Genomic DNA, 26586 nt, shown 5'->3' with positions numbered 1-26586 from the left:
TGAAATTATTATTACTCCCCAAAAATGGATGCAAATATAAGAAATATAAATGTGACTAACTTCTTCCTCTGACAAAAGCAGGAATTCGTTTGATAGACTTTTGATCAACCAAAGAATATAAAAATTAAGACTATTAATTTAAATTATAAAACTTACAGAGTAATATTTTGGTGTCATAAGACACCCGTGATCTCTGTCCCCTCTTTAACTTCTAAAATTTGGCATCTATCCGTGAGCAAAAGTGCCTCTGTGGGAGCTGTGGTACACAGCACCACACACCAAGGTACTCAGGAAGAGTACCTCTGCATTGGGTAACAGGCAGATATACCCCAATAAAACTGTGGAACAGGCCCCAACCTCTGGAAAATGCTGGCTTGCACAGATACATCTGGACAAGAGAGCCTTTATAGATGTTCAGGTTTCTAAAGAAGTTCTAGAACTCCGTAGGAGCAAAAAAACAAACAACAACAACAAAAAACCACTGAAATGGGTAAGAGGAACTTTACAAGCATCACCCCTCCCTCAAGGTGGCACAGCTTAGATAAGAAGGAGGCTGAGAATCCCTCCCAAGGGGAAAAGAGACAGCGGTGAGTGAACACCGGGATTCCACAGCCGTGATGGCTCTCGACTACAGAGTATGAAAGAAAGAGGCAGATAAGAATATCAGAGGGCATTAAAGAGATGCCTACTGACTGTGGTCTAGACTCGAGCAGGAGGCCCACCCAGGGTGGGTCTTCACTTGAGGATGCCCCCAACTGCCTGTGGGCACCCTCAATGCCCCAAGTGCCAAACCTACACCTTCTCCCACTCTGTGCTTCGTTCTTTGTGTGTGTTCCTGAGGGCAGTGTTGGAAGCAAGCTTGTATAGACAGAGAGGATGCACAGAAAACAGGGCATTGTCTGAACACAAGTGAGAAACCACAATCTTGAGCTACAGCACCAGCTTCTAGAAGAGAAAAAGGAGGTTACCAACAGTCAGCCTGGTGTGTTGTAAGGTGGAGAGAAGGCATAGAAGCTTAAGAATTCTGCCAAAAGAGGGAGCAGGAAGTGTGCAGGAAGTGTGTCCATACAAGATGGAAGAAAGCCTCAACATATAAGCAGGACCAACCAAAAGTATCTCTCACTTGAAGGCAGCTAGTAAAGATTGGAGAGGGTGACTGCTACTTCAAATGTGAAAACACTAATGCAAACCTCCGAGGAACATAGAATCAAAGACAGGAGGGAGGACTGACGCTGAACCCGCCCACCTGCCCTCTCACCGGTGCCTCCGCCCGACCAGGTTTCTTTAAAAGTGATTGAAGACAGTAATTCAAAGTGCCTGAAAATCCTGCTACAGGTAAACTGCAGGTCCTACAAGCTCTTGATCGCCTGAAAATGAAATTACAGGAGAAGGGTGACACTTTGCAGAATGAGAAGCTATCTATGTTTTATAAAACGCTAGTCCTCTCTTCATACAGATACTCACACTTCAACAGTCCATCAAGCAACTGAAGGGGCAGCTCAGCCATATACCCTCAGCTTGTTCAGCCAACTTTGATTTTTCTAGGAAAGGCTTATTGATGATCATGGATGGTGCCATTACTAATGGGAATGCCCAAAGGTCCTCTAATAACTTTACTGTGTCTGGGTTATTTCCTTGGACCCCAAAGTCGGGAAATGAAGATATTAACTCAATCATGCAACAGATGGCTCAGGGCCAGCAAATTGAATATATAGATATAGAACCGCCCTCAACTGGAGGCCTTGGATTCAGTGTGGTGATGCTCAGAGGTCAAAATCTGGGAGAAGCTGATATCTTCGTGAAGGAAGTGCAGCCAGGGAGTATAGCTGGCAGGGATCAAAGGCTGAAGGAAAATGACCAAATATTGGCTATTAATCACATACTTACCACTGGGTCAGAACATTTCCCAACAGCAAGCAATTGCACTGTTAGAACAAACCATTAGATCTTTATGTCTGGTTGTGGCCAAGGAACCAGTCCATGCAAAAAAACAGTACTTCTACCAGCCTAATCAATGCAACTCTGCCTGAAACAGTGAGTTGCAAATTTGGAAAAATACTTAATTGTGAATGATGCCTTTGATTTTAAGAAGTGTAAAGACATTTAGAAGGTGTTAGTTTACTCGTCATAGTTCAAGATAGATGATTATATATCTCCAAATGCAGCATTAACATGTTAAGATATTTCACAGAGGATTTTTGTTCTGTTTTGTTTTGTTTTTTCAATGTTCTATGATTCTCCTTGTTTAAGATTATTATTTAATATAGAGGGCAAATTGTAGAATTGGGTATAATTTGGTAATGGAAAGAGTTCCTTGGTGATATAGCCACTTAATTAAGCTGAGAGTTTTTATTAGAGATTTACTGTTGAGTATCTTAAGTAAGATTTGGTTATTTGTTTCAAAAGCATTATTTTTGTAAATTATATTGGGTGTTTATGAGTACATTATGGATACTGCACAATTATAGAAGTTTTTCTTTTTTTCATGTAAGGATGTATACTGAACAATTTAAAAGAAAAAAAGTTTATGTCTCCTTTGGGAATCTTTAAACTTGTTTTATAACATTTAACAGATTTTGGCCTGCATCTTCAGAACACAAGCTAATAACTCTTATTTTCTTATTAAAAAAAAAAGAATCAAAGACACATGACATCAGCAAAGTCATAGTAATCCTTCAATAATAAAAGTCAAAGACACAGAGATTTATTATTTACCAGATAAAAAATTCAAAATAGCTGTTTTGAAGAAATTCAGTGAGCTACAAGAAAGCACAGAAAGGAAATTCAGTGAAATCAGAAAAACAATATATGAACAAAATGAGAAATTTAACAAAGAGGTAGAAACCACAAAATCAAACAGAAATTCTGAACCTGAAGAATTCAATGAATAAAAAGAAGAATGCAGTAGAAAGCATCAATAGCACTTAATATATTAAGCAAATACCAGATCTGAAGGGAGAAACAGGGGCAATACAATAATAGTAGGGGACTTCAAACCCCACTTTCAGCAATGAACAGATTGCTGAATCAACAGGGAAAAGCTGAACTTGAACCATACTTTAGACCAAATGGACCTAACAGACACTTATAGAGCATTTCATGCAACAGCAGCAGAATATACATTCTTCTCAAATGCACATGGAACATTCTCCAGGATAGATCATATGACAGGTCACCAAACATGTCTTAGCAAATTTTAAAAGACTGAAATCATACCAAGTTTCTTTTCCAACCACAAGAGTGTGAAAAGAGAAGTCAACAACATGAGGAAAGCTGGAAAAATTACAAACATTTGGGAGTTAAACAACACTCCCAAACAAACAATGAATGAGAAAAGAACGCAAAGGGGAAATTTTAAAGTATCTTGAAAAAATGAAAATGGAAACAACACACAAAAATCAATGGGATGCTGCAAAAACTGTTCTTAGAGAGACATTTTGGTGATAAATGCATGTATTAAGACAGAAGAAAGATCTCAAACAAACAACCCAACTTCAAAGCTCAAGGAGCTAGAAAAAGAAAGACAAACTAAGACCAAGGTTAGCAGAAAAAAAGGAAATAACAAATGAGAGCAGAAATAAATGAAATAGAGACTAGAAAAACAATAGAAAAGATCAATGAAAATTATTTGACACCCATATATGATGAAAACTAACAATAAGATGGGTATAGAAGAAATATAACTCAACATAATATAGGCCATATATGACAAACCCACAGCTAACATCATACTCAACAGTGAAAAACTGAAAGTTATCTCTCTAAGATTAGGAATAAGACAAGCATGTCCATTCTCACCACTTTTAATTAACATCATATTGGAAGCCCTAGATAGAGAAATTAGGCAAGAAAAAGAAATAAAAGTCATCCAAACTGGGCTTCCCTGGTGGCGCAGTTGTTGACAGTCTGCCTGCCGACGCAGGGGACACGGGTTCGTGCCCCAGTCTGGGAAGGTCCCGCATACCGTGGAGCGGCTGGGCCCGTGAGCCATGGCCGCTGGGCCTGCGCGTCCGGAGCCTGTGCTCCGCAACGGGAGAGGCCGCGGTGGTGAGAGGCCCAAATACCGCAAAAAAAAAAAAGTCATCCAAACTGATAAGGAAAGAAGTAAAACTGTCACTATTAGTGGAAGAAATATTTTATAGATAGAAAACCCTAAAGAATCTACCTAAAAACTATTAGAAATAATAAATGCCTACAGTAAAGTTGCAGTGTACAAAATCAATATACAAAAATCTGTTGTGTTTCTATACTTAACAATGAAGTAGAAAGAGAAAACAATCCCATTTACAATTGCAACAAAAAATAAAATACCTAGGAAGAAATTTAACCAAGGAGGTAAAATACCTGTACATTGAAAACTGTGACATTGGGAATTCCCTGGTGGTCCAGTGGTTAGGACTCCACACTCTCACTTCTGAGGGCCTGAGTTCAATCCCTGGTCAGGGAACTAAGATCCCACAGGTCGTGCTGCATGGTCAAAAAAGAAAAAGAAAAAAAAACTGTGACATTGTTGAAAGAAATTGAAGAAGACACAAAGAAATGGAAAGATATAGCATGCTCATGGAAAGAAAACAGAACAAAGCTTTAGGCAACACATGACCTGATTTCAAATTGTACTACAAAACTATAGTAATCAAAACAGCATAGTATTGGCAGAAGAACAGACTCACAGATCAATGGAACAGAATTGAGAACCCAGAAATAAATCCACAGGTATATGGATAATTAATTTATAATAAAGAAGCAAAGAACATACAATGGAAAAGGATAGTCTCCTCAATAAATGGTGTTGGGAAAATTGGACAGCCACATGCAAAAGAATGAAACTAGACCTTATCTTACACCATACACAAAAATCAACTAAAAATTAATTAAAGACTTGAATGTAAGACTCAAAAACATAAAACCATAGAAGAAACATAGGCAGTATGTTCTTTGGCATCACTTTTAGCAATATCTTTCTGGATAGGTCTTCTCAAGCAAGGGAAACAAAAGCAAAACTAAGCAATTGGGACTACATCAAACTAAAATGCTTCTGAACATCAAAGGAAACCATCCACAAAAATTTTAAAAAAAAAGAAAACTTACTGAATTGAAGACATTTGCAAATGATATATCTGATGCATGGTTAATATCCAAAATATATAAAGAATTCATACAACTCAACAACAAAAAAACAAACAACCCAATTAAAAAATGGGCAGAGGAACTGAATGGACATTTTTCCCAAGAAGACATATAGATGACCAATAGGTAAATGAAAAGATGTTCAACATCACTCATTATTAGGAAAATGCAAATCAAAACCACAGTGTGATATCATCTCACAATCATTAGGATGGCTATTACCAAAAAGGCAGAAATAACAAATGCTGGCAGGGATGTGGAGAAAAGGAAACGCTCATACACTGTTGGTGAAAAGGTAAATTGATTTAATCTTTATGGATAACAGTATGGAGATTTCTTTAAAAATTAAGAATAGCACTACCATATGATACAGCTAATCCATTTCAGGATATTTATCCAAAGAATACTAAAACACTAATTCAAAAAGATATATGTACTCCTACGTTCATTGCAACATTATTTACAATAGCCAAGGTATGGAAACAACCTAACTGCCCAACGATAGATGAATGGTTAAAGATATGGTACACACACACACACACACACACACACACACACACACAAAATGGAATATTACTCAGCCATAAAAAAGATGAAACCTTGCCATTTGCAATGACATGGATGAACCTTGAGGGTATCAAACCAAGTGAAATAAGTCGAGCAGAGAAAGACAAATACCATATGGTTTCATTCATATGTAGAATATAAAAATAAGTGAACAAACCAAACCAAACAAGACAAACACATGGATACACAGAGCAGAATAATAGTTACCAGAGGTAAAGGGGTGTGGAGGGGGAGGGCAAAATGGGTAAAGTGAGTCAACTGTATGGTGATGGATGGAAACTAAACTTTTGGTGGTGAGCACACTGTTAATATATATAGAAGTCAAAATATAATGTACATGTGAAACATATATAACGTTATAAACCAGTGTTACCTCAATTAAACCCTAACAAAAAAACTTTATTTGCAAACATTTAAATTTGAATTGCATATAGATTTCTTATATCACAAGGTACTTTTCTTTTGATTTTTTTCAACAATTAAAAATGTAAAAATTTTTAAAATATGTTTTGGTTTGCAGGCTACAAAAAAGCAGGTAGCAGGACAGATTTAATCCACTGTTCTATATTTGCTGATTCCTGACGTAAAGGTTATAAATTGGGAGAAAGGTGCTGTATGAGCTTGAGTCAAGTAATAACACTCAACAGTTTTGAGTACATACCAAAAAACTCTTAGAAATACATTTGGACTAAATTCATTAAGAACTCCTCTAAAATTCAATATAAAAATAGTCAAATGACAAAAGCAGAAAATTTACCAGAATGATCTACAAATGGCTCTAAAGCATTGAACAGATACTCAACCTCACTCAGAATAAAAGCAATGTAAATGTTCATCCAAAATGTAAACAAGTAAATAAATAGTTACCACTAAAGACCTTAATAAGATTATAAAACTTTCAAATTTCCAAAAGAAGAATGCACACCTATATAGTACACAAAGAAAATATAGGTCATATAGCAAAAGTTAAGTCTAACACACACACACACATAAGGAGATAAAATAATGGGTAATATGTTATACAACTAAAATAAATGGGATAAAATCACATAAGTTGATGTTTGTATAAAATAAAAATTGCTGATCATGAAATTCATGTAACCAAAATGACTAAAGATATTGAAAATAAAATTATAGCCAAGAGCATATTTGAGACTTAAAATGAAAAAAATCAGGTAAAGTGATTCAAAACAATGTGACTCACATATAACATATATTGACAATTTTGCCCATAGTTTCTTCATATCAAGTTAAAAAATAAACAAATAAAATTCACAGATACAACTAAAGCCATTTTTCTCCTTTCTTCTCTCCCAGAAGTAACATCTAATCTGAGATTGGTACAGATACCTTACATGCATTCTTTTTATGCATTCACTATAAATATTTATTGATAAACAACACAGAGAATTGTTTTATGTAATTTTTGACATTGCATGATGCTCAAAACCCAAGTCTCTTGGCCTCTAGCTTTAAGACTTTTGTTTTTCCACTTTAGATAAATTCTCTTATTTTTACCACCATCCCCAACACAGCCACACAATATTAGCTGGAAATTCACCCCACCCTTTTATTATTTTCTAAAGACCTAGATTGTACTTTACATTGTTTGTTGCTAAGTTTGTATTGTGTATATGTACTTTATATTTGAATTTTACTTACAAAACCCTCCCAACAAATAATATGGAGTGTAACCTAGTAGATGTTTTATGAACACAGACTGAATGACTGTATGAGTAACCTCGTGAGAAGGTGATCATATCACTTTATAAAAGGACTTTGAGAATTTAACTTCTAGCAGCTGCCTTATCTTCCATTTACATGCTCTGTATTTAACAACACAGAAACAATAGAACTGTGTACTCTAAAAATAAATGCAATTCTTAGATTATAAAAGTTAGTTTTAACACTATTGATACACATTTTAGTGACTGAACTTCAGGCAAATGCTAAATTGGCATTCTGCTAGCTGATGCACTTATTGACCATAGGTGTAAATACTTAAGTGTCTCTAGGGAGATATTTGTGGTAAGTATTTCCTGTGCATAAAGTCAACTGACCTAATTTTGTTTGCAGTGGAAATTTCTGAACCTTAAACACAAAAAATTTCTGTGCAGTATCTTTTTCTCATCAAAATGTTGAAAATGTTCTGAATATTGGTATAATCCATTATGGAACAAGCTAGAGAAAGTACATTTACTCTTTGGAAGAGTTTGTATTTGGTCTGGTGTTAATCAGTAGGTTCAGTTGGTGTTCAGAAGTCTTCAATTTTTGCAGTATGATCTGCTCCCCACTGCAAATGTGAAGCATAGAATACATCTCACATTCATTTATTCCTTCAATATATATCCATGTAATTATGTTACTGAGTCCAAGCTTGTACTGCTTGCTGCACAACAGGCCAGTAAGTCGAGAGATAAGGTATTGGGGCAAGGAATAGTGACTTTATTTGGAAAACCAGCAGCCTGAGAAGATGGTGGACTAACGTCTCAAAGAACCATCTTACCCGAATTGGATATCAGGCTTCTTTTACACAAAAAGGGGAGGGGGGTAGCTGTTTGTTGCAGACTTGTTGGTGCTGGCCAGACCCCAGAGACAATGTGATAATCCTTTGTTTTTGCAGCTGTCCACATAGGTCTGGTCATGATGTTCCCATAAACCTCCAACGAGACAAATGTTATTTTCTGTTTTGTAACTTTTAATCTCTATACCAATGAAAAATGTTATGGCTTTAAAGGTCAAGCCTGGGAGGCAGAGCCTTGAGAAAGGGATATTCTGTATACTTCAGGCAACATTCTTTTTCAAAGGTGCAGAGCCACCATGACTAAGCACAGGCAACAGGACATAATGGTGAGAGCTAAAGGAATAGATCCAATATGAAGTCAGGTTTATTCTTCTCTGTTACAATTATTCTCTGGCATAAGAAAACAGTCATGATTCAAGGGAAAATTTCCCTTTAATAGCAAAACAGACAAAAGTTGGGCTTCCCTGGTGGCACAGGGGTTGAGAGCCTGCCTGCCGATGCCGGGGACACGGGTTTGTGCCCCGGTCCGGGAAGATCCCACATGCTGCGGAGCGGCTAGGCCCATGAGCCATGGCCACTGAGCCTGCGCGTCCAGAGCCTGTGCTCCGTGACGGGAGAGGCCACAGCAGTAAGAGGCCCGTGTATCGCAAAAACAAAACAAAAAACAAAAACAAAAAAAACAGACAAAAGTTGATATTACCACATTGCAAATAAATTACAAATATGTTTTATGTGCCAGATCTGCAGGAACACAGAAGAAGAAGGGATAAAATGTATTTGATTTTACAATGAAGTACTGAGACTTAAACCAAAATTTGATACTTAAGCAGTACAGCTAGGTGTTAATGAGTGAGCGGGTCATGCAAAGTGATAATCTATAGCTACATGATGAATTCTTCAGTGGTTAGAATTTATCTATCTTCTCTAAAACCACATCTAATTTTCTAATATTTAAAAATTTTCTTAGAAGGCGTTAAGTATTGTTTAATTGTTTAAATTTAGCAGGAATCATTTTGTTTATGATTCCATATCTGAATAAGCTAGTTCATGGTGCACACAGGTTAATGTGTCAATCTAAGACATAAATGCAGTGACCCTGCTGTACATTTTAACCCTTAGAGGCTTTTACTCCGTCTCCCATCTCCATTGTCCCATTGCATTCCTCCAACAATTGACCATTTCCTATCCTCTGGTAGGGAAGAGGGAAGAGATACTATTGAAAACACTGCCCTTACATCTCGAATATTTTTAGACAATATACCCTCCCTTCCCTTATTTATCATTACTGAACACTAGTTTTCCATCAGCTATGAAAGCTTTCTTTTGTATTTTTTTCTTTTTTCTATTGTGGTAAAAGCATATAATGTAAAATTTACCTTCTTAATAATTTTTAAGCATACAGTTAAACAGTATTAACTATATTCTTATTGTTGTAAGACAGAGCTCCAGAATTTTTTCATCTTGCAAATCTGAAACTCTATACCCATTAAGTAACTCCCTTTTCTCCCTCCCTCCAGCCAGTAGTCTACTTTCTGTTTCTGTGAATTTTATTACTTTAGATACCTCTTATAAGTGGAATAATATACCATCTTTTTATAACTGACTTATTTCACATAACATAGTAGCCTCAAGATTCATTAATATTGCAATATGTGACAGAATTTCCTTCTGTTTTAAGGATGAATAATATTCCATTGCATGTATATACCACATTTTCTTTAACCATTTATCTGTTGATAGACATTTGGATGGCTTCAACTCTTGGCTATTGTGAATAGTGTTGTTATGAACATGAGTATATTTCTTTGAGACCCTGTTTTCAATTCTTTTGAATATATTCCTAAAAGTTGGATTACTGGATCATTTAATAGTTCTATTTTTAAACTTTAAGAAACTATGTTTAAAAATACCATACCACTACCATAGTGGTTGCTATCCAACCAACAAGATACAAGGGTTCCAAGTTCTCCACATCTTGCCAACACTTGTTACTTTCTGTAATTTTTAAAATATTAATCATCTTAACATGTGTGAGCTGATATCACATTGTGGTTTTGATTTGCTTTTCTCAGATGGTTAGTGATGATGATCATCTTTTCATATGTTTGTTGACCATTTGGATATCAATTTGGAGAAATATCTATTCAAATCCTTTGCTCATTTTTTAATCAGCCTCTTTGATTTTTGTTGATGAGTCATAGAAGTTCTTTGTATATGTTGGATATTAACCCCTTATCATATGATTTGTAAATATTTTCTCCCATTTTGTAGGTTACCTTTTTACTCTGTTGATTGTGTTCTATGATGCACAAATTTTTTTAAGTTTGATGCTGTCCCATTCATCTATTTTCACTTTTGTTTTCTGTGTTTCTGGTATTATATAAAAGAAAGTATTACCAAGTCATGAAGCTATTCCTGTATGTTTTCTTCTAGGAGTTTTGTAGTTATAGGTATTACTTTCTTATAGGTCTTTAATCCATTTTGAGTTAATTGTTGTATATAGTGTAAGATAAGGGTCACCTTCATTATCTGGCATGTAAACATCTAGTTTTCCCAACACCCTTTGTTGAAGAGATGGTCTTTTGCCCATTGAGTTGTCTTGGCACTGCTGTTGAAGATCCAATGGCCATAAACCTGGAGGTTTATTTCTGGGCTCTTTATTCTATTTCATTGGTTTATTTGTCTGTTTTTATGCCACTACTACACTGTTTTGGTCACTGTCACTTTGTAATATGTTTTGAAATCAGGAAGTTGAGTCCTCCAACTTTGTTCTTCTTTTACAGAATTGTTTATTTGAGGTTCCTTAGAGATTCCATGTGACTTTTAGAATGACTTTTTTTCTATTTCTGAAAAAAAATGCCATTGGGATTTTGATAGGGATTGTGTTGAACATCACTGTGGATAGTATACACATTTTTTTTTTAATTGAGGTATAGCTGACATAAAAGTTTGTATGTTTCAGGGCTTCCCTGGTGGTCAGTGGTTGAGAGTCTCCTGCTGATGTGGGGGACATGGATTCGTGCCCTGGTCCGGGAAGGTCCCACATGCCGCAGAGCAGCTGGGCCTGTGAGCCATGGCCGCTGAGCCTGTGCGTCTGGAGCCTGTGCTCCGCAACGGGAGAGGCCACAACAGTGAGAGGCCCGCATACTGCAGAAAAACAAAAAAAAAACAACAAAAAAAATTTTTATATGTTTCAGGTGTACAACACAGTGATTCACAATTTTTAAAAGTTATACTCCATTTATAGTTATAAAACATTGGCTATATTCCCTGTGCTGTACAATATATCCTTGTAGCTTGTTTATTTTTTACATAGTATAGTAGTTTGTACCTCTTAATCCCCTACCCCTACCTTGCCCCTCTTGCCTTCCCTCTCCCTACTAGTAATCACTAGTTTGTTCTCTATGAGTCTGTTTCTTTTTTGTTGTATTCACTAGTTCATTATATTTTCTAGATTCCACTTATAAATGATATCATACAGTATTTGTCTTTCTCTGACTTATTTCACTCAGCATAATACCTTCCAAGTCCATTCATGTTGTTGCAAATGGCAAAATTTCATTCTTTTTATGTCTGAGTAGTATTCCATTGTATATATACACCACATCTCCTTTATCCATTCATCTACTGATGTACACTTAGGTTAATTCCATATCTTGGCAACTGTAAAGGTTAATTCCATATCTTGGCAACTGTAATTAATGATGCTATAAACATTGGAGTGCATGTATCTTTTCAAATTAGTGTTTTCATTTTTTTTAAATATATATACCCAGGAGTGGAATTGCTGGATCATATGGTAGTTCTAGTATGCACATGTTAACAATGTTAAGTCTTCCAATCCATGAACATGGGATGACTCTTCATGTATCTATGTCTTCTTTAATTTCTTTCAGCAATATTTTGTACTTTTCTGTGTACAAGTCTTTGACCTCCTTAATTAGGTTTCTTCTAAGTATTTTATTCTTTTTGATACAATTGCAAATGAGTTAATTTCATTTCCTTTCCAGATCATTAATTAGTGTATATAAATGCAACTGATTTCTGTGTATTGACTTTTTATTCTGAAACTTAGCCAAATTCATCTATTAATCTAACAGATTTTTGCATGTGTGGAGTCTTGACAGTTTTCTACATATAAGATTATGTCTTCTCTGAACAGAGATAATTTTACTTCTCTTTTTTTTTTCCAACTTAGATGTCTTTATTTCTTTTTCTTGTCTAACTGGTTTGACTAGGATTTCCAATACCATGTTGAGTAGAAGTGGTGAGAGCAGGCGTCCTTGTCTTGTTCTTGACCTTAGAGGAAAAGCTTTCAGTTTTTTACTATTGATTGTGCTGTTAGCTGTGGACTTTTCATAAGTGACCTTTATTATGTTGAGGTAGTTTCCTTCTATTCCTAGTTTGTTGAGTGTTTTTATCATAAAAGGGTGTGGAATTTTGTCAAATGGTTTTTCTCCATCAGTTAAGATAATCATGCGGTTTTTGTCTTTCATTCTATTAATGTGGGGTAGTACATTGGTGATTTTCCTATGCTAACCAGTCATCTATTCCAGAAATAAATCCACTTTGTCATCATGTATAAGCTTTCTAATGTGCCGTTGAATTCAGTTTGTTAGTATTTTGTTGAAAATTTTTGTTTTAATATTCATCAGGAATATTAGTCTATAGTCTTCTTTTCTTGTAGTGTCTTTATCTCTCTTTGGTATCAGGGTAATGCTGGTCTCAAAGAACTTAGAAGTGTTCCATCCTCTTCAGATTTTTGGAAGATTTTCAGAAGAATTAGTGTTAATTTTTATTTAAATATCAAGTAGAATTCTCCAATGAATTCGTCTGGTCCTGGGCTTTTCTTTGTTAGGAGGTTTTTTAATACTATTTATATCTTACCCATTGTTGAATTGTTCAGATTTTCTGCTTCTTCATGATTCAGTCTTAGTACATTTCTAGGGATTTATCCATTTCCTCTAGGTTATCCAACTTGTTGGTATACAATTATTCATAGTATTCTCTTCATTAAGTTGTTTCTTTGTGTTCTCACTAATTACTTTAAATTCTTTGTCGGGCAGCTCATAGATCTGACTTTTTTTTTTTTTTTTAAATCAGTTTCAGTTTTTGGGGGTTTTGTTTGTTCCTTTGATTGGGCCATGTTTCTGTGTGGGGTGTGTGTGTGTGTGTGTGTGTGTATTTTTTTTTTCTGGGATTGGCACTCCTAGGCTTTGTATAGAGCCTTTGTGAAGAGTAAGACCTTTCACCAGTTAGCCCAGCTGGAGGTTCCTGAATTTCTCAAACCTTTTCTCACCTCTTGCTTTCCCCATGTCTGCCTGCAGAACTGCAGCTCTGCATCTCCTTGCTTCAGCTTTCACTAGCTTCCAAACTTCTTCTGGTCCTATAAGCACTCTGTGTCAGGCAAGACAGAAACCAGTCCCTTGAGTAGCCACCAGGCAATCCAGGCTGTTGGATATACAGTCCACTCTTGTTTTAATCTCAAAGGAGGATCCCTGCTATACAAGGTTTCTTCTTGGTGCCTCCACACCAAATGCTGAGATTCCTACCCCTTTTGTTGGAATCTCTTCTTGGTTTTGCAAAGGCCTGGGTGCTGTAATTTTTCAACTGGTCTCTAGAGCTCTCACAAAGGTATTCTGTCCACATACTGTTGTTAACTCAGCGTCTCTGTGGGATAAAGAGGGTGTAGCTTCCTAGTCGGCCATCTTACTAAAGTCACCATTTTCTAAGTCTAGAGTGGATTATCTTGTTCTACGATCACCACTTATTGCCTTTTGTATTTTCACCTTCTTGCACAAATGATTCTCTTATCACTCTTTTCTCCATGTCGTAGCCATAATATAGCCTCTATTGTACTTATTCATATTCAAAATTAACTTTGTTTTTATTTTACTCTATTTTCCTATCCACTCAAACTCCCACTATTAACTCAGCAAATCTCAATGTCAAGATAGATGACATAGGCAAAATCAAAAATCTATCTTTATTGGGGCTTCCCTGGTGGTGCAGTGGGACACAGGTTCAAGCCCTGGTCCAGGAGGATCCCACATGCCATGGAGCAACTAAGCCCGTGTGCCACAACTACTAAGCCTGTGCTCTAGAGCCTGCGAGCTACAACTACTGAGCCCATGTGCCACAACTACTGAAGCCCACATGCCTAGAGCCCATGCTCCATCACAAGAGAAGCCACTGCAATGAGACGCCTGTGTACCACAACAAAGAGTAACCCCCGCTCGCCACAACTAGAGAAAGCCCACGCAGCAACGAAGACCCAATGCAGCCAAAAATAAATAAATAAAATAAAATTGAAAAGTAATCTATCTTGGGTTTCCCTGGTGGCGCAGTGGTTGAGAGTCCGCCTACCGATGCAGGGGACACGGGTTCGTGCCCCGGTCCGGGAAAATCCCACATACCGCGGAGCGCTGGTCCCGTAAGCCAGGGCCGCTGAGCCTGCGCGTCCGGAGTCTGTGCTCCGCAACGGGAGAGGTCACAACAGTGAGAGGCCTGCGTACCGCAAAAAAAAAAAAAAAAGTAATCTATCTTTATTGTTCCTTGAGCTATTCAATATTATAGCTACTATTGTCACATCCTAAATCTCAGTTACTTATAATCATTTACCCTCTGAAAACTTTAATAACGTATATATCCCATGCACGTGTGTATGTGTGTGTGTATATTCTGTATCTATCTCTCTATTATCTATCTATAATAGTGACAGTAAATTTCTGAATTCTGATATGTTGTGTTTAGAAAGTGTCATGTAGGGAATTAGATGATCGATGAATGCATTAACATAATGAGAAAAATTCTCCAGGTGTGAATTCTCATGAAGGATTTATTTTATATGTATACAATAACGATTTCATAGTAAGGATCTTTTGTGATAGAAGATCATTGTGAAGACAGTTGTAACAAAGAAAAGGATTCATCAATATATTTCGTACTACATATGGACAAGTGAAGGCTCTTCTTTGGTTTATATTTCTAGCCAGTTTATACTTTTGGAGCTCACAAAGTTTTGCAAGCTTCTGGTTGAAGGGAACACTTTTTCCTCAATCGTTTCTAACATGGCCACTGTGGATTCCTAGTGGTCATAGTCATGCTTCATAACTTGAAATTAAACTTCAGTGCACTAAAAACATTATTTTAAGCGAAGAGTCGTTTTGATCTTTAGCTCTTTGCTTTCTCTGTTGTATTATTCAGCAGCCTTTTCCACACTTATGACTCCATTTTCCACATTTTGCCTCTTTTGGGGGGAGCACAAATATTTCAGGAAGACTTTAGAGCTTTGGAAAGGCATCCTGCAGTTTTTTTGCATTAGTGTTTACTTTTTACAGCATTACATTTAATATTGTTTATCTTGACTCCTGACTTTTTTGGAGGGAAATGAGAGTGCTTCATTTCCCTGACGCTGGGCCTGGCCCTGAGAAACGTACTCAAAGAGGATGGTTACAAAGACAACAAACAAACCTTCCCAGAATTCTGTCAAACAGGCCAATTAATTAAACAAAGTAGATATTACATATCTAAGTATACTGGACAGCCAGTAAGTGGATTTTCTCACTAATTTATAGAGAAAACCCACTGCTAGAAGTGTGGGTAGGTAAGAAAGATAATAAAGCTTTTCAAGGCTGAGCACTTCCTTTTGCTTCACTTGCCTCATAGAACTGTAGTTTTTTCTTTTACGCAATTTTAGTGCCACATTCTTCTCTTTGCAATGGACAGACCGGTGATATATGCTGATTTAAACGTATCCAGGAATGCTGGCCTTGAAAGCTCATCACCCCCATCTCTTCCTCAGAGTAAGTGGCTTTACTTTTCCTTTTGGCATTTGTATATCTTCCATAGTTAGATTTTTCTCTTGAATTTGTAGCTTTAAATCATGGCTTTGAAGATGAGCAGCAGCTATATTAATGTTAAATAGATATAGCATGGCCTGTCGGTAGGTAATCACAAATGTGGGAAAAAGCACATACCTTATAGATTTCTTTTTTATCAAGATACTTTTGTGAAAAATGAGTATAGTTCCTATTACTGAGCCTTGGCTAAAGGATCCTGAAGAAATATTTTACATGCATTAACAAGGGAATATTTTGATTTTTTTATCTGTTTTTTTTTTTGCCACACCATGAGGGATGCGGGATCTTTGCTCCCTGACTGGGGATAGAATCCGTGCCCCCTGCAATGGAAGCACAGAATCTTAACCACTGGACCACCAGAGAATTCCCTTTTTTGTTGTTTTTGCTTTTGTTTTTTTTTTAACAAATGAATATTTTTAGAGATTTTTTACTACCTTGCTGTAATAGTAACCTACCTTATTTCAAATCCCTCTATAAAATACTGTGATTAAGTTCCAATGCATTTGCATCCGTGGCATTCCTTTCAGAATACAAAGTGTAGGCTCAATGATTAACATCGTTCACCCTTCAAAGGGAAGGGAAAAAATGTTCTGAAAGAAAATTATATTCAAGATGAAAAACTTGGATATAATAACAATCTGATGTTTTTTTTAATTGAAAAGTATAACAGTTTAGAAGGATTTAAGCTGCAAACCACAGGAGAATACCACTGATGCACTTATTTCATACTTGTTGAAGTTGGCAATTTTCTGTATGTCAGAGGAGTTAGTATTCTGAGTGAAAGAGATGGGGTATTCTAATGTGAGGTCATAGGTGATGGATTCCATGGCCTGGGGATAGATAAAGAGAAACTACAAATTAAGCAGAAAAAAATGTATAAACTCATCAAGACATAGTATTACATTCTGAAGTCAAACCAAACTTACTAAACATCAATGATATTGCAATTTTTATCCAACCTGATATTCATTCCATAGTGTGCTTGGCAAGTGGGTTGTATCTTTTTAGGATGGTTTGGTATAATTTGAAAGTATTAAGTTATCAATGTTCTAAATTGGAGATTGAAAAGTCTTAGGGTTATCAAATAGTTTCATGATACCCTTCATTTGGGGGTTACGGGAAATTGGAGAATTTTGATAACTACAGTGAGAATTTGTCAAGCCACGGTTATTTTTTGATGCAGAAGAGAAAGACTTTCTGTTCCCTATTCAGATCTAGCAGAAGTGGAGAGAAAGGAGGATGGTGTTGGACGATATTGGAGAATGAAAATAGAGAAAGACAGCGAGATTTTCCTTAAAAGCTACTCTCTGTGATCCCAAATCAACGAGGCCAGAAAATCTGTCTATTCTAATTGTCGTCATTATTCCACAAAATATCATTCTAAAAGTAAATCTGAGAAAACATAGAATAAAGTCAGAACAAAATGTGTGACTACAAAACGCTTGTCAACTGAAAAAAATGCCTAACCTAAAAGTTGAGAATTATGTATTTGGTGGCTTTACAGAGGACTATAGCTGAGAAGGCAGCCTCTCTGATAGTTCTGAGGAAATGTCCCCAAGAGGTAAGGGAGGAGCTGGGATATACAGGAGCTTTGGCTAAAAAAAAAAAAAAAAAAAATGTAGTCAAACATCAAAAGATTACTGCTAATCACAGAAACAGACACCTCATGTTAATGATTTTAGTGCTTTTCTATATGTGGGAAGATGCAAAAGTCTGGGTTCATTGAAATAATTCCTTTGACATGCATCTTAGCTATCTAGGGCCAGCATCCTGTTTTTCTCCATCCTGAATCCCCCTCAAGTTTTACTATCCGGGCAGCCACACTGGCTGGTGGCTTTAAGGTCGCAACATCCTTTGTTTACTGAAATGGCAGGTGACATTCTTTCGCCACACATTGATCTGGTATTACAATTATTGTGAAACAACCACTAAGCTCTTTGGCTAAACAGTTTAGCCAAAATGGTAACTGTAGAATAGTGATTATATCAAAAGCAGTCAGGAAAACCAGAGAGAGATGTGAGTTGTGACGAATCTGGTTTATGGCCCAGGATTTGGTCTCTTAGAAAAGTAGATAGGTGTTGGCAAAAATGCCTCTAGAGTTTATTTATTCATCCAAAAATAAGCACCTGTGTCAGGCATGCCCTAGGTGCTGAGAATACAACAGTGAATAAAGTAGTGAAAAAATAGTTTCCTTTATTGCGTTTATATTATACTACTAGGAAGGCTTACAAATAAATGAATAACTAAGAATATATATGTATACATATATGTGTTAGATAATATTAAGTGCAATAGAGAAAATATTTTTTAAAAAATGGAATTGAGAGTTAGCTTTTGGAGAGGGTATGATATCAAATGGAATAATCATAGAAGCCTGCCTGACAAGATGACATTTGAGTCAAGACCTGAAAGAATTGAGAGACAAAGGTATGCTTCCTGGGAGAAGAGCCTTTTAAAAGATGGACCAGTGCAGGTGCAAGATCCGTGGGATGAGAACGTGCCTGTCATCTTGTAGAAAGAGCTCATAGGTTAGTGTGAAATGACAGAGCATGTCTGCATGGAAAGCAGCAGGAGATGAAGTTAGAGACATAAAGGGAAGCCGGAATGAATAGGGATTTGTAGGCTGTTCTACAGACGTACAGACTTAGATCTGCTTGAGAGAAAGCCATGGAAAGGTTTAGAGAAAAAAAGTGAGATGATTTGGCATACTGTTTGTATCCAAACAAAAAACTAGCCTTATGTGGGTATTTCCAGATGACTAAAGTTTACCTGGCCTCTTCAATTTGTTATTGTAACTGTATTGTTACAATAACTCTATTGTTACGATAACTCTATTGTTGTTATTAGTTCTAATGTAGTGCAGCAGAAAAACAACACAGAACCCTCCACTCAGTTCTTTAAATTTTAGATGCACGTTTATTATGTATCACACATCATGTCTAGAAGAACTATTTCATATAACCCTTTGCAAAATCTCATGAAGTAGTATTATTCTACATTTCACAGGTGAGGAAGTTTGTAGTTTATGAAGGTTACGTTGCCTGAAATAACATGCTCTAATACAAATCTGCTAGATTTGAGAGCCTCTGCTCTTAACCACTGCTATCCTTCAGTACTAAATGTTAAAATAGTGACTATATGGGGTTTTCTCCATTTTTCAAAATTTCAAGGGAGGAAAGGCTGAGGAAGAAAAAATGGTAGAATAGTAGATACAACTGTGAGGAAACGTCACGTAGGACTAGTCTTAGGTTCACTAAGTTTAGTTGCTCTGTGTCACACGAGCTCGCCTTAGAAGTTCTAGGTCAATATTCTCCAGTCTGGTTCTCCCATTTTCGGATGTACACCCAGGACCTTGGAGCTCCTCTAATTGTCTACTCTTTTCTCTCCCCTCCGGATGATAATCCAGGTGTCACTACCTGAAATCTAATCTATTATCTGTTTCCTCGCATAATCTTTTATCACATTTAGTTATCTTAAATTCCATCTCCCCAGGGACATTTTAGAAAGAGCTAACTCTTATGAATGTCCACATCCTAATGAAGAGACCATGAGCAGTTGTCTGAAAACTGGGTTGCAAAACTTAATCGCCAGGGAGAGTGTAAAAAACTAAAGTAGAAATGGATTTGTGGGTCACTCTGGAACATTTAATGAGAATAAAGACAACATTTTAACATATCTGATGCTAAAGTTTTTAACAAGTGACTCAAAGCATGTATTCCTTTATATTGAGGAATACTAGAAAAAATATAAAAAGGAGTAGATAACATAAATAAATGATAGATATAGTTAAATTAGTAAACCCTTACTTGTAAAGGCCCTTGGCTCTAATAATACAATTTAGAAAGTAATTTATAATTGTAATATATATAACATATTATAAACCAAATGGGAATAAAAGGGGTCTTATAATTAAGTCAGGTATAGAAGTTGTCTAAGCACAATTTCAAGTAGAATAACTGAAGTACAGATTACCAGAATAATTTCTGTCAGAGCTGATATAATTTTGGAAGCTGTTGCTCAGTCTTTTCCAAGAATTTTTTACATTAATAAGTTCCTCTTTGATTATTTTTCCCTATAAAATCCATTGATAAGGTTATGATTAATTTATGATCCCACTTTAATTAATACAATCACAACTTTTGATGAACACGAGATATACAGTACATCGTTATTGACATGATACAGAGAAAAACAAAGGTATTTGACATTTTTTAGACTATGCAATGTTGTAGACACAGGTTCATGTTATGTTATATTCATTGAAATACTGAAAATAACATGCAAGCTCGTAAAATACTCTTCCTTGAATTCCATCCATTTGGTCCAAATTGGAGATGATTGTTCCAGGCAACAGTAAAGCAGAGAAATCCACGTCTAAGAATAGAATTGTCTTATACCACCAGCACCTAACATGTTGTTTGGCATAAAACAGAGCCTCAACAAATATATCTTGAATGAATGAAGGCCTTCCTTGTTGGACAAAATTCTTGGACTTACTTCGTACGGTAGGGTATATGTTTCATTTTTGTATAGCATTTGGCATGTTTCAAAACACCGTCACATCTATCTCATTTGATTCTTATACCAATCCTTCGTACACAAGACAGGCATAAATATTTCTATTTTATCTATAAGCAACTCTCAGTTGGGTCTGAGATTCCATCTTGTGGGACCCTACTTTAAGATGGCTGATAAATGTCCTTTCCTGCCCCTACCCCCAACCTGAATCTAGCTCTTTCTTATGTGATCCAAACAACCTCTGCTTTTTGTATTAGATGAACTCAACTGAATTAATCAAGTATATTTTCTTAATGTCTCAGATGTTTGTCAGGGTCCACCTTGGCATCAATTTGCTCTGAAACTTGGTTGTGCTGGGATTATTCTTCTTGCCTTGACTGTGATTGGACTGAGTGTTTCAGGTAAGTGATGCAAGATCATTGATTTCTTGTTCTACTTATTCTACTTTACCATAAATATTAAAGTATGTCAACATTTGGCCATCCCAAATTTAGTGGAAGACCCATGAAACAAAAACAATTATGAAACAGTACTCTAACAGTGCTCAGCTGGTACCTACTAAGCAAATGTCATCCTTTGTCGTATTTCTCTTCCTAACTGTTCTGATAGGCTTCACGGGGGATTTCACATGTGCTCCAAGGACATTTAAAAAGTCACAATTATGATAAAATCATGACAATAGCAAAGAAAATAAAAATTTCCAATTATTTACAGTTCCTTAAGTGCCTACTAAATTCCAGATTGTCCTAGGCAATCTCTCCCGTGGGGTATAGGCACAATTATACTTATTCTGAAGATGGAACATTAGGCAAGGAGTGGAAGCAATTTAAGAGTTTAAGTAACACCTGGGAGCTTACTTATATAGTTGAAACCGCTAAGTCAATGTCTGTGTGCATTCACTTGTTATATGTGTGTTTGTTTATGTTGTCTTCTAAGTAGACGCTTTGTTACTACACTGCTATTGCTCTTATCTTCTGTTCATTTCAAGCTTGTTGAGATAAAAATTTCCTGAAGTGATAAATATAACATATTCATTTCACTGCACCATTCAGCATTAATCTTCTTAATGATTTCTCCTGATTTATTAGTGATATTCTTGAGACAAAAATCAACAGAGAAAAGCAGCATGGATGCTCAAGAGAACAGGAAGGAAACAACAGGTATATTCTGTGGCTTGACTTTCCTAAGAATAATGGCTAAAATTTGATAGGTATCATGCATTATCTTAATTAAGGTTCATAACAACCCATACGTTAAGATAGTATTATCGCTCTGATTTTATGTTTGACAAAACTGAGGCATGGAAAGGCTAAGCAACTCATCCAGGGTCATACAGGTACTAAGTGGTGACACTGGGAATTGTACTTCAGTGGTCTAACTTCAGAGCCTACGATCTTAACCAACAGATAACACTGCCTTATGAGAGACTGCTGCTAGGATATTCAATAATTAATAGCCAAAACCCAAGCTATAAAGTAAAATATGCATTGAAGTGGGATATTTGATGATTTTAATGAATATGTCAAGCAGCTAACTCTGGTCCGAAGTTAATTAATGGAACATGACATAAAATGAATAATTTAATATTTATTGTATTAAACACTAAGACATTGATCTCGTCCATGTACTTATTAAGTAGTGTGTGTTAATAAAGACACTATTTTTGAGTGACTGTAGCAGAATGTAATCATTTATTATATACATTCGTACATAACAGAAATTTTAAGAAACTATGAAAATCCTTCTGGAAAATGCTATCCAATAGATCCCATTAATAGGCAAATATATAATTCAGCAATTAGAAATTTTCTTATAATTTTTCTCCATGGTATTTGCCATTAACTTATGGAAATGAATTTTTATTTGCTTTTCATTTTACATGTTGTTTAAAGTAGCCATTTTTTAGAGAAGTTTGATATTGTCATCATGGAGTAGAAAGAACACTTGTAATGGATTTACGGAATCTCAGAAAGAGTTTTGACTCTACCAGCATCTGCTTTTTGTGGACTTGAACAAGTTATTCTGTCTGTCAGTGTTTTAACTTGTCACTAATTTTCAACTCTTAGTACCAGAATGAACTATGTCTCAAAACCCTCAAAGTTATATTAAATTCATGAATTGTTCTCACTGTGATGATCAACGACTTCCCTGAATTTATAATGACTTGTGCATGTGTGATTAGTGTTAGTGGGGTGGGGGGGCAGGTTAGAAACATAACATTTCTTCTTCTTCTTCTTTCTTACTTTAGAGAGACCAGTTCTGTTAAAGTGCCCAACAAACTGGCAACGAATCCGAGATAAATGCTTGTTTTTTTATGACACTTACAAACCTTGGAATGACAGTCTAGCTGACTGTTTCACAAAAGAATCCTGTCTGCTGCTTATTCAAGATCAGGAAGAATTGGTAAATAATTAAGTAAAATACTTTAATACGGCTTAGCCCTTGCTTCTAACCATATCAAGATCTTTGTGCTTTAGCCCGGAGGGTTCTGTGCAGATGGAAGTATTAATTTTGACTTCAAGAAGCTCACAATCTGAGACACTAAACGGACATGTAAGCAAAATAAATATAATTTAATGAACACGACAACATAAATACAAATATTTGGATATATATAAATATACAGACAGAAATATCACAAATAAGGAATAATTAACTCCGATGGGGAGTTAGGAAAGGCTTCAGAGAGGATGGGTAGAAGGATGCAAACCAGTAATAGATAAACAGATTCAATATTCAGTCATTTCTTCTGTTTTATTTATAGAGGCTCATACAAAACTGGATAGACAAAGGAGCAATTCTGTTTTGGATTGGATTAAATTTTACATTATCAGAAAAGAACTGGAAGTGGATAAATGGATCCTTTTTAAATTCTCATATGTGAGTATTGGGATAAGCTAATTTGAATATTCAATTTACATCAGGTTTACATGGCAAGATAGTAACATTGTTATTGAAGATTGAGATTTATCATTTTAATTTAGTTTAGAAATGTTCAGGAGGATCAGAATAGTCTGAGAAGAAGAATGATTCTGAAGTTGGTTGAAAAGTTTCACATATGAAAAGACATCAACCCTTTGCAACAATATATATTTTTACCAGCAATGGAGTTTTAGGAGACAAAGAAGAGACTAACTCCTTTGGGTGGGGGCACATGAAACAGTTTTTAAAATAACAACATTTAAAAATTAAGAAATTTCTAGCTGGAAGCTATCGGCACGAAGAATTGTTTAAGTAGTGTTTTTCAAACTGTGGGACCACATACCTTAGTGGGTCACAACCAGCATTGGCACAATGAATACAAGAGGAAAAAATATAGTAAATATCAGCGTGGGGTATCCAGACATTTGAGAGAAACTACTCACATTGTAACAAGTATTGTAGCTTATTTTAACCAGCGGTGTGAAAGGAGGGTTGTTTGAAGAGATGTAGTCAATCTGCATAAGCCACAAAAGAGCTATTTGCCGTTTTTTTGGTTGTCTCATAGTTTCTTGTGTGAGATGGTCAAGTTAACCATCGGTGTTATAGGAGGATTGATGTTACACAGTTAAATTATAAATTTTTAATGGACCTCATCGTTATTTGTACAACAAAGGGCAGGACATTTTTTTCCCTAGAAAGTGAAAGTGTGCAGACATTCAACCAAGTTTCTGAAAAGAAATTTGATGAGTTTTTCAGAACAGATGATACTGTGTTACATTTTTTGAGTCTGTGAATGCTTTATTCACATTTGTATAAATAACAGTTAAAATGGATTTTTTTATCATTCAAAAAACAAGAGGTTAAAATTCAAGACACAGGAGCATGTTCAAGTTTATCTAAAATATAGTAATAATTTATTGTGTGGAAAATTATTAGACATTAAAAGAAATGTTGATTTAATTAGCACATTTTGACATTGTTTGACCCATGTTCTAAAATATTTTTTTAGATGCCGTACTTTAAAATGAAGATTATTTTAAAATAAAGTGTTCTGGACTAGAATAAATGTATGAAAAGGCAAACATATTTTGGTAAATAAACTACACTCTGATTTTTTTGTTTTTCTAGGGATTATTTTCTATATTTTATTTACACATAAGTGCAACTTTTATATTAACTTACTTTTTTTTTTGTACATAGTAAAGGTTAATTTTGGTTTGTGTGTGTGTATGCTTCTTACTGGGCCATTACATTTATTTTATTAAGATTTATAATAAAACTGGAAAACTCTGAAGTGTCTATGAGCAGAAATATAGGCAAAGATGATGGATTAAATTCGATTGAACACTCTATTTTATTCTGAGGATAAAAATGATGATTTGATTAAGATAGTGATCAGGTAAACCTGGAAGGTATCATATTATAGTAGAAAGAACGTCAGTTAGACTCTGCTTTTATTTTAGTTCTCTACCTTGGTTTTCAGGTAAAGAAAAACATAAAGGGTGTTAATAATTTTTTTCACAGGACTGTTTTGGGGATTAAATGAGATAATGTTAGACAACTAGGCAGAGATCTGGTCAAAGAAGGCCTGGGAAGTCACCTAGGGCCTTTTGGAAGGGCACTTGGCCAGATGAGCGGTAAAAAAGTTATCTTGAAATTCAAAGGAAGGACCAGAAGGGTGGAAGAGATAAAATACAGGAGACCTTTGCAATAGCTTGGTCAAGAGAAATTCTGATTTGACTAGGGTGTCAGGCACTAGGAGAGAATCAGGTTGGCTTCTCAGGGCCGAGGGGCTCCAAGGAGAAATGGAACAAAGGAAAAAATTAAAACTGTGATGGAGCCCTGCCCACTGCCACCACTTCACTTTCTACTTGAGACAAATAGGTGAATGTCTTGCACACACCCCATCCTGGCACCCCAGCTCTATCTCGCCATCCCACTGTTTAACTTCTACTCATGCCCCACCTGCAATGAGCCATAAGACTCTGCTTCTTTGGAACTAACAGTACATATATTGTAGCAGACACTCACCAACCTGTTTGGAATGGAAAAAAAGGGAACCTCCTACTACATACAATACGTACTGAGCCTCCTTTTCTCGCTATTGATATATTCAAATTCTGTAGACACTGAGTATCTACGTACTTATTACATTTACTGAACACATTCTTTGTTTAAGCATGATCACCCTTTCATATACATGATCTCAATGTCTCCCCAAATATATATACACTATATATTTAAGAAAATCGAGGCTCAGTGAAGGTAGGAAATTTTCATATAACATGTTAATAGGAGATTCAATTCCCAGTTTCCAAAGCTTCTCCTTTGTATGTATCATTATGACATTTCTTTTCAGAACAATTCTTTTCCAGTGAAGATGAGTTTGCAAGTTCCAGAGGTTTATATTAGCTTTCTATTAAAAGTTTATATCATTATATTTGTGACTGGGTACTTATTCCATGCTTAATAACCAGCACCTCGTTGTTTACTGAAAATTACAGAACATACTGGCTGGATGAGGAGAATTACGTGAGAAAATCACAAACACTAAAGAGAGGCTTTTCTTCTGCTCCACAGGTTACAAATTACTGGTCACGCTGAAGAAAACAGTTGTGTTTGCATCTCAAGAACACAAATTCTTTCCGAGAACTGTGCTACAGAAAATAAATGGATCTGTCAAAAAGAACTAAAACCTGTCAAAAATAAAGTATGTTCTGCCACTTGACTACACATCCCCTCTCCATTTCTTTTTTAATCTTTATTTATTAGGTGGAACTCTTAGTTGAGGCATGCATGTGGGATCCAGTTCCCTGACCTGGGATCAAACCTGGGCCCCCTGCATTGGGAGCATGGAGTCTTACCCACTGTGCCACCAGGGAGGTCCCCCCTCTCCAATTCTTTAATTTCCATTTCAGGTCTCTCTCATTTTAACTGTATATACTCTTAGCATGGCCTTTTTGTGGTACAAAGTGGAACAAACACTGAGAATTCTAACTGTTGTTAGTCTTACAGACATTCAAGTTTAATCTCCTCATTCAATAAATGGGAAAACAGATACATAAA

General features: G+C 35.9%; 1 protein-coding gene across 1 annotated transcript; it reads left to right on the top strand.

Moving 5' to 3' along the window:
• Positions 1–15818: 15818 nt before the first annotated feature.
• On the top strand, positions 15819–26253 carry KLRB1 (killer cell lectin like receptor B1). The gene is made up of 6 exons (XM_022577535.3): positions 15819–16023; positions 20901–20999; positions 21687–21758; positions 22847–23001; positions 23363–23478; positions 26101–26253. The coding sequence occupies exons 1-6, from the start codon at positions 15939–15941 to the stop codon at positions 26246–26248; spliced, it is 675 nt and encodes a 224-aa protein (XP_022433243.1). The 5' UTR covers positions 15819–15938; the 3' UTR covers positions 26249–26253.
• The last annotated feature ends 333 nt before the right edge of the window (positions 26254–26586 follow it).

This window comes from Delphinapterus leucas, chromosome 11 (assembly GCF_059928025.1).
Source record: "Delphinapterus leucas isolate spDelLeu-1000000601 "Yukka" chromosome 11, BTC_Dleu_Yukka2, whole genome shotgun sequence".
Taxonomy (NCBI): domain Eukaryota; kingdom Metazoa; phylum Chordata; class Mammalia; order Artiodactyla; family Monodontidae; genus Delphinapterus; species Delphinapterus leucas.
This window is presented reverse-complemented; position numbering and strand designations above follow the sequence as displayed.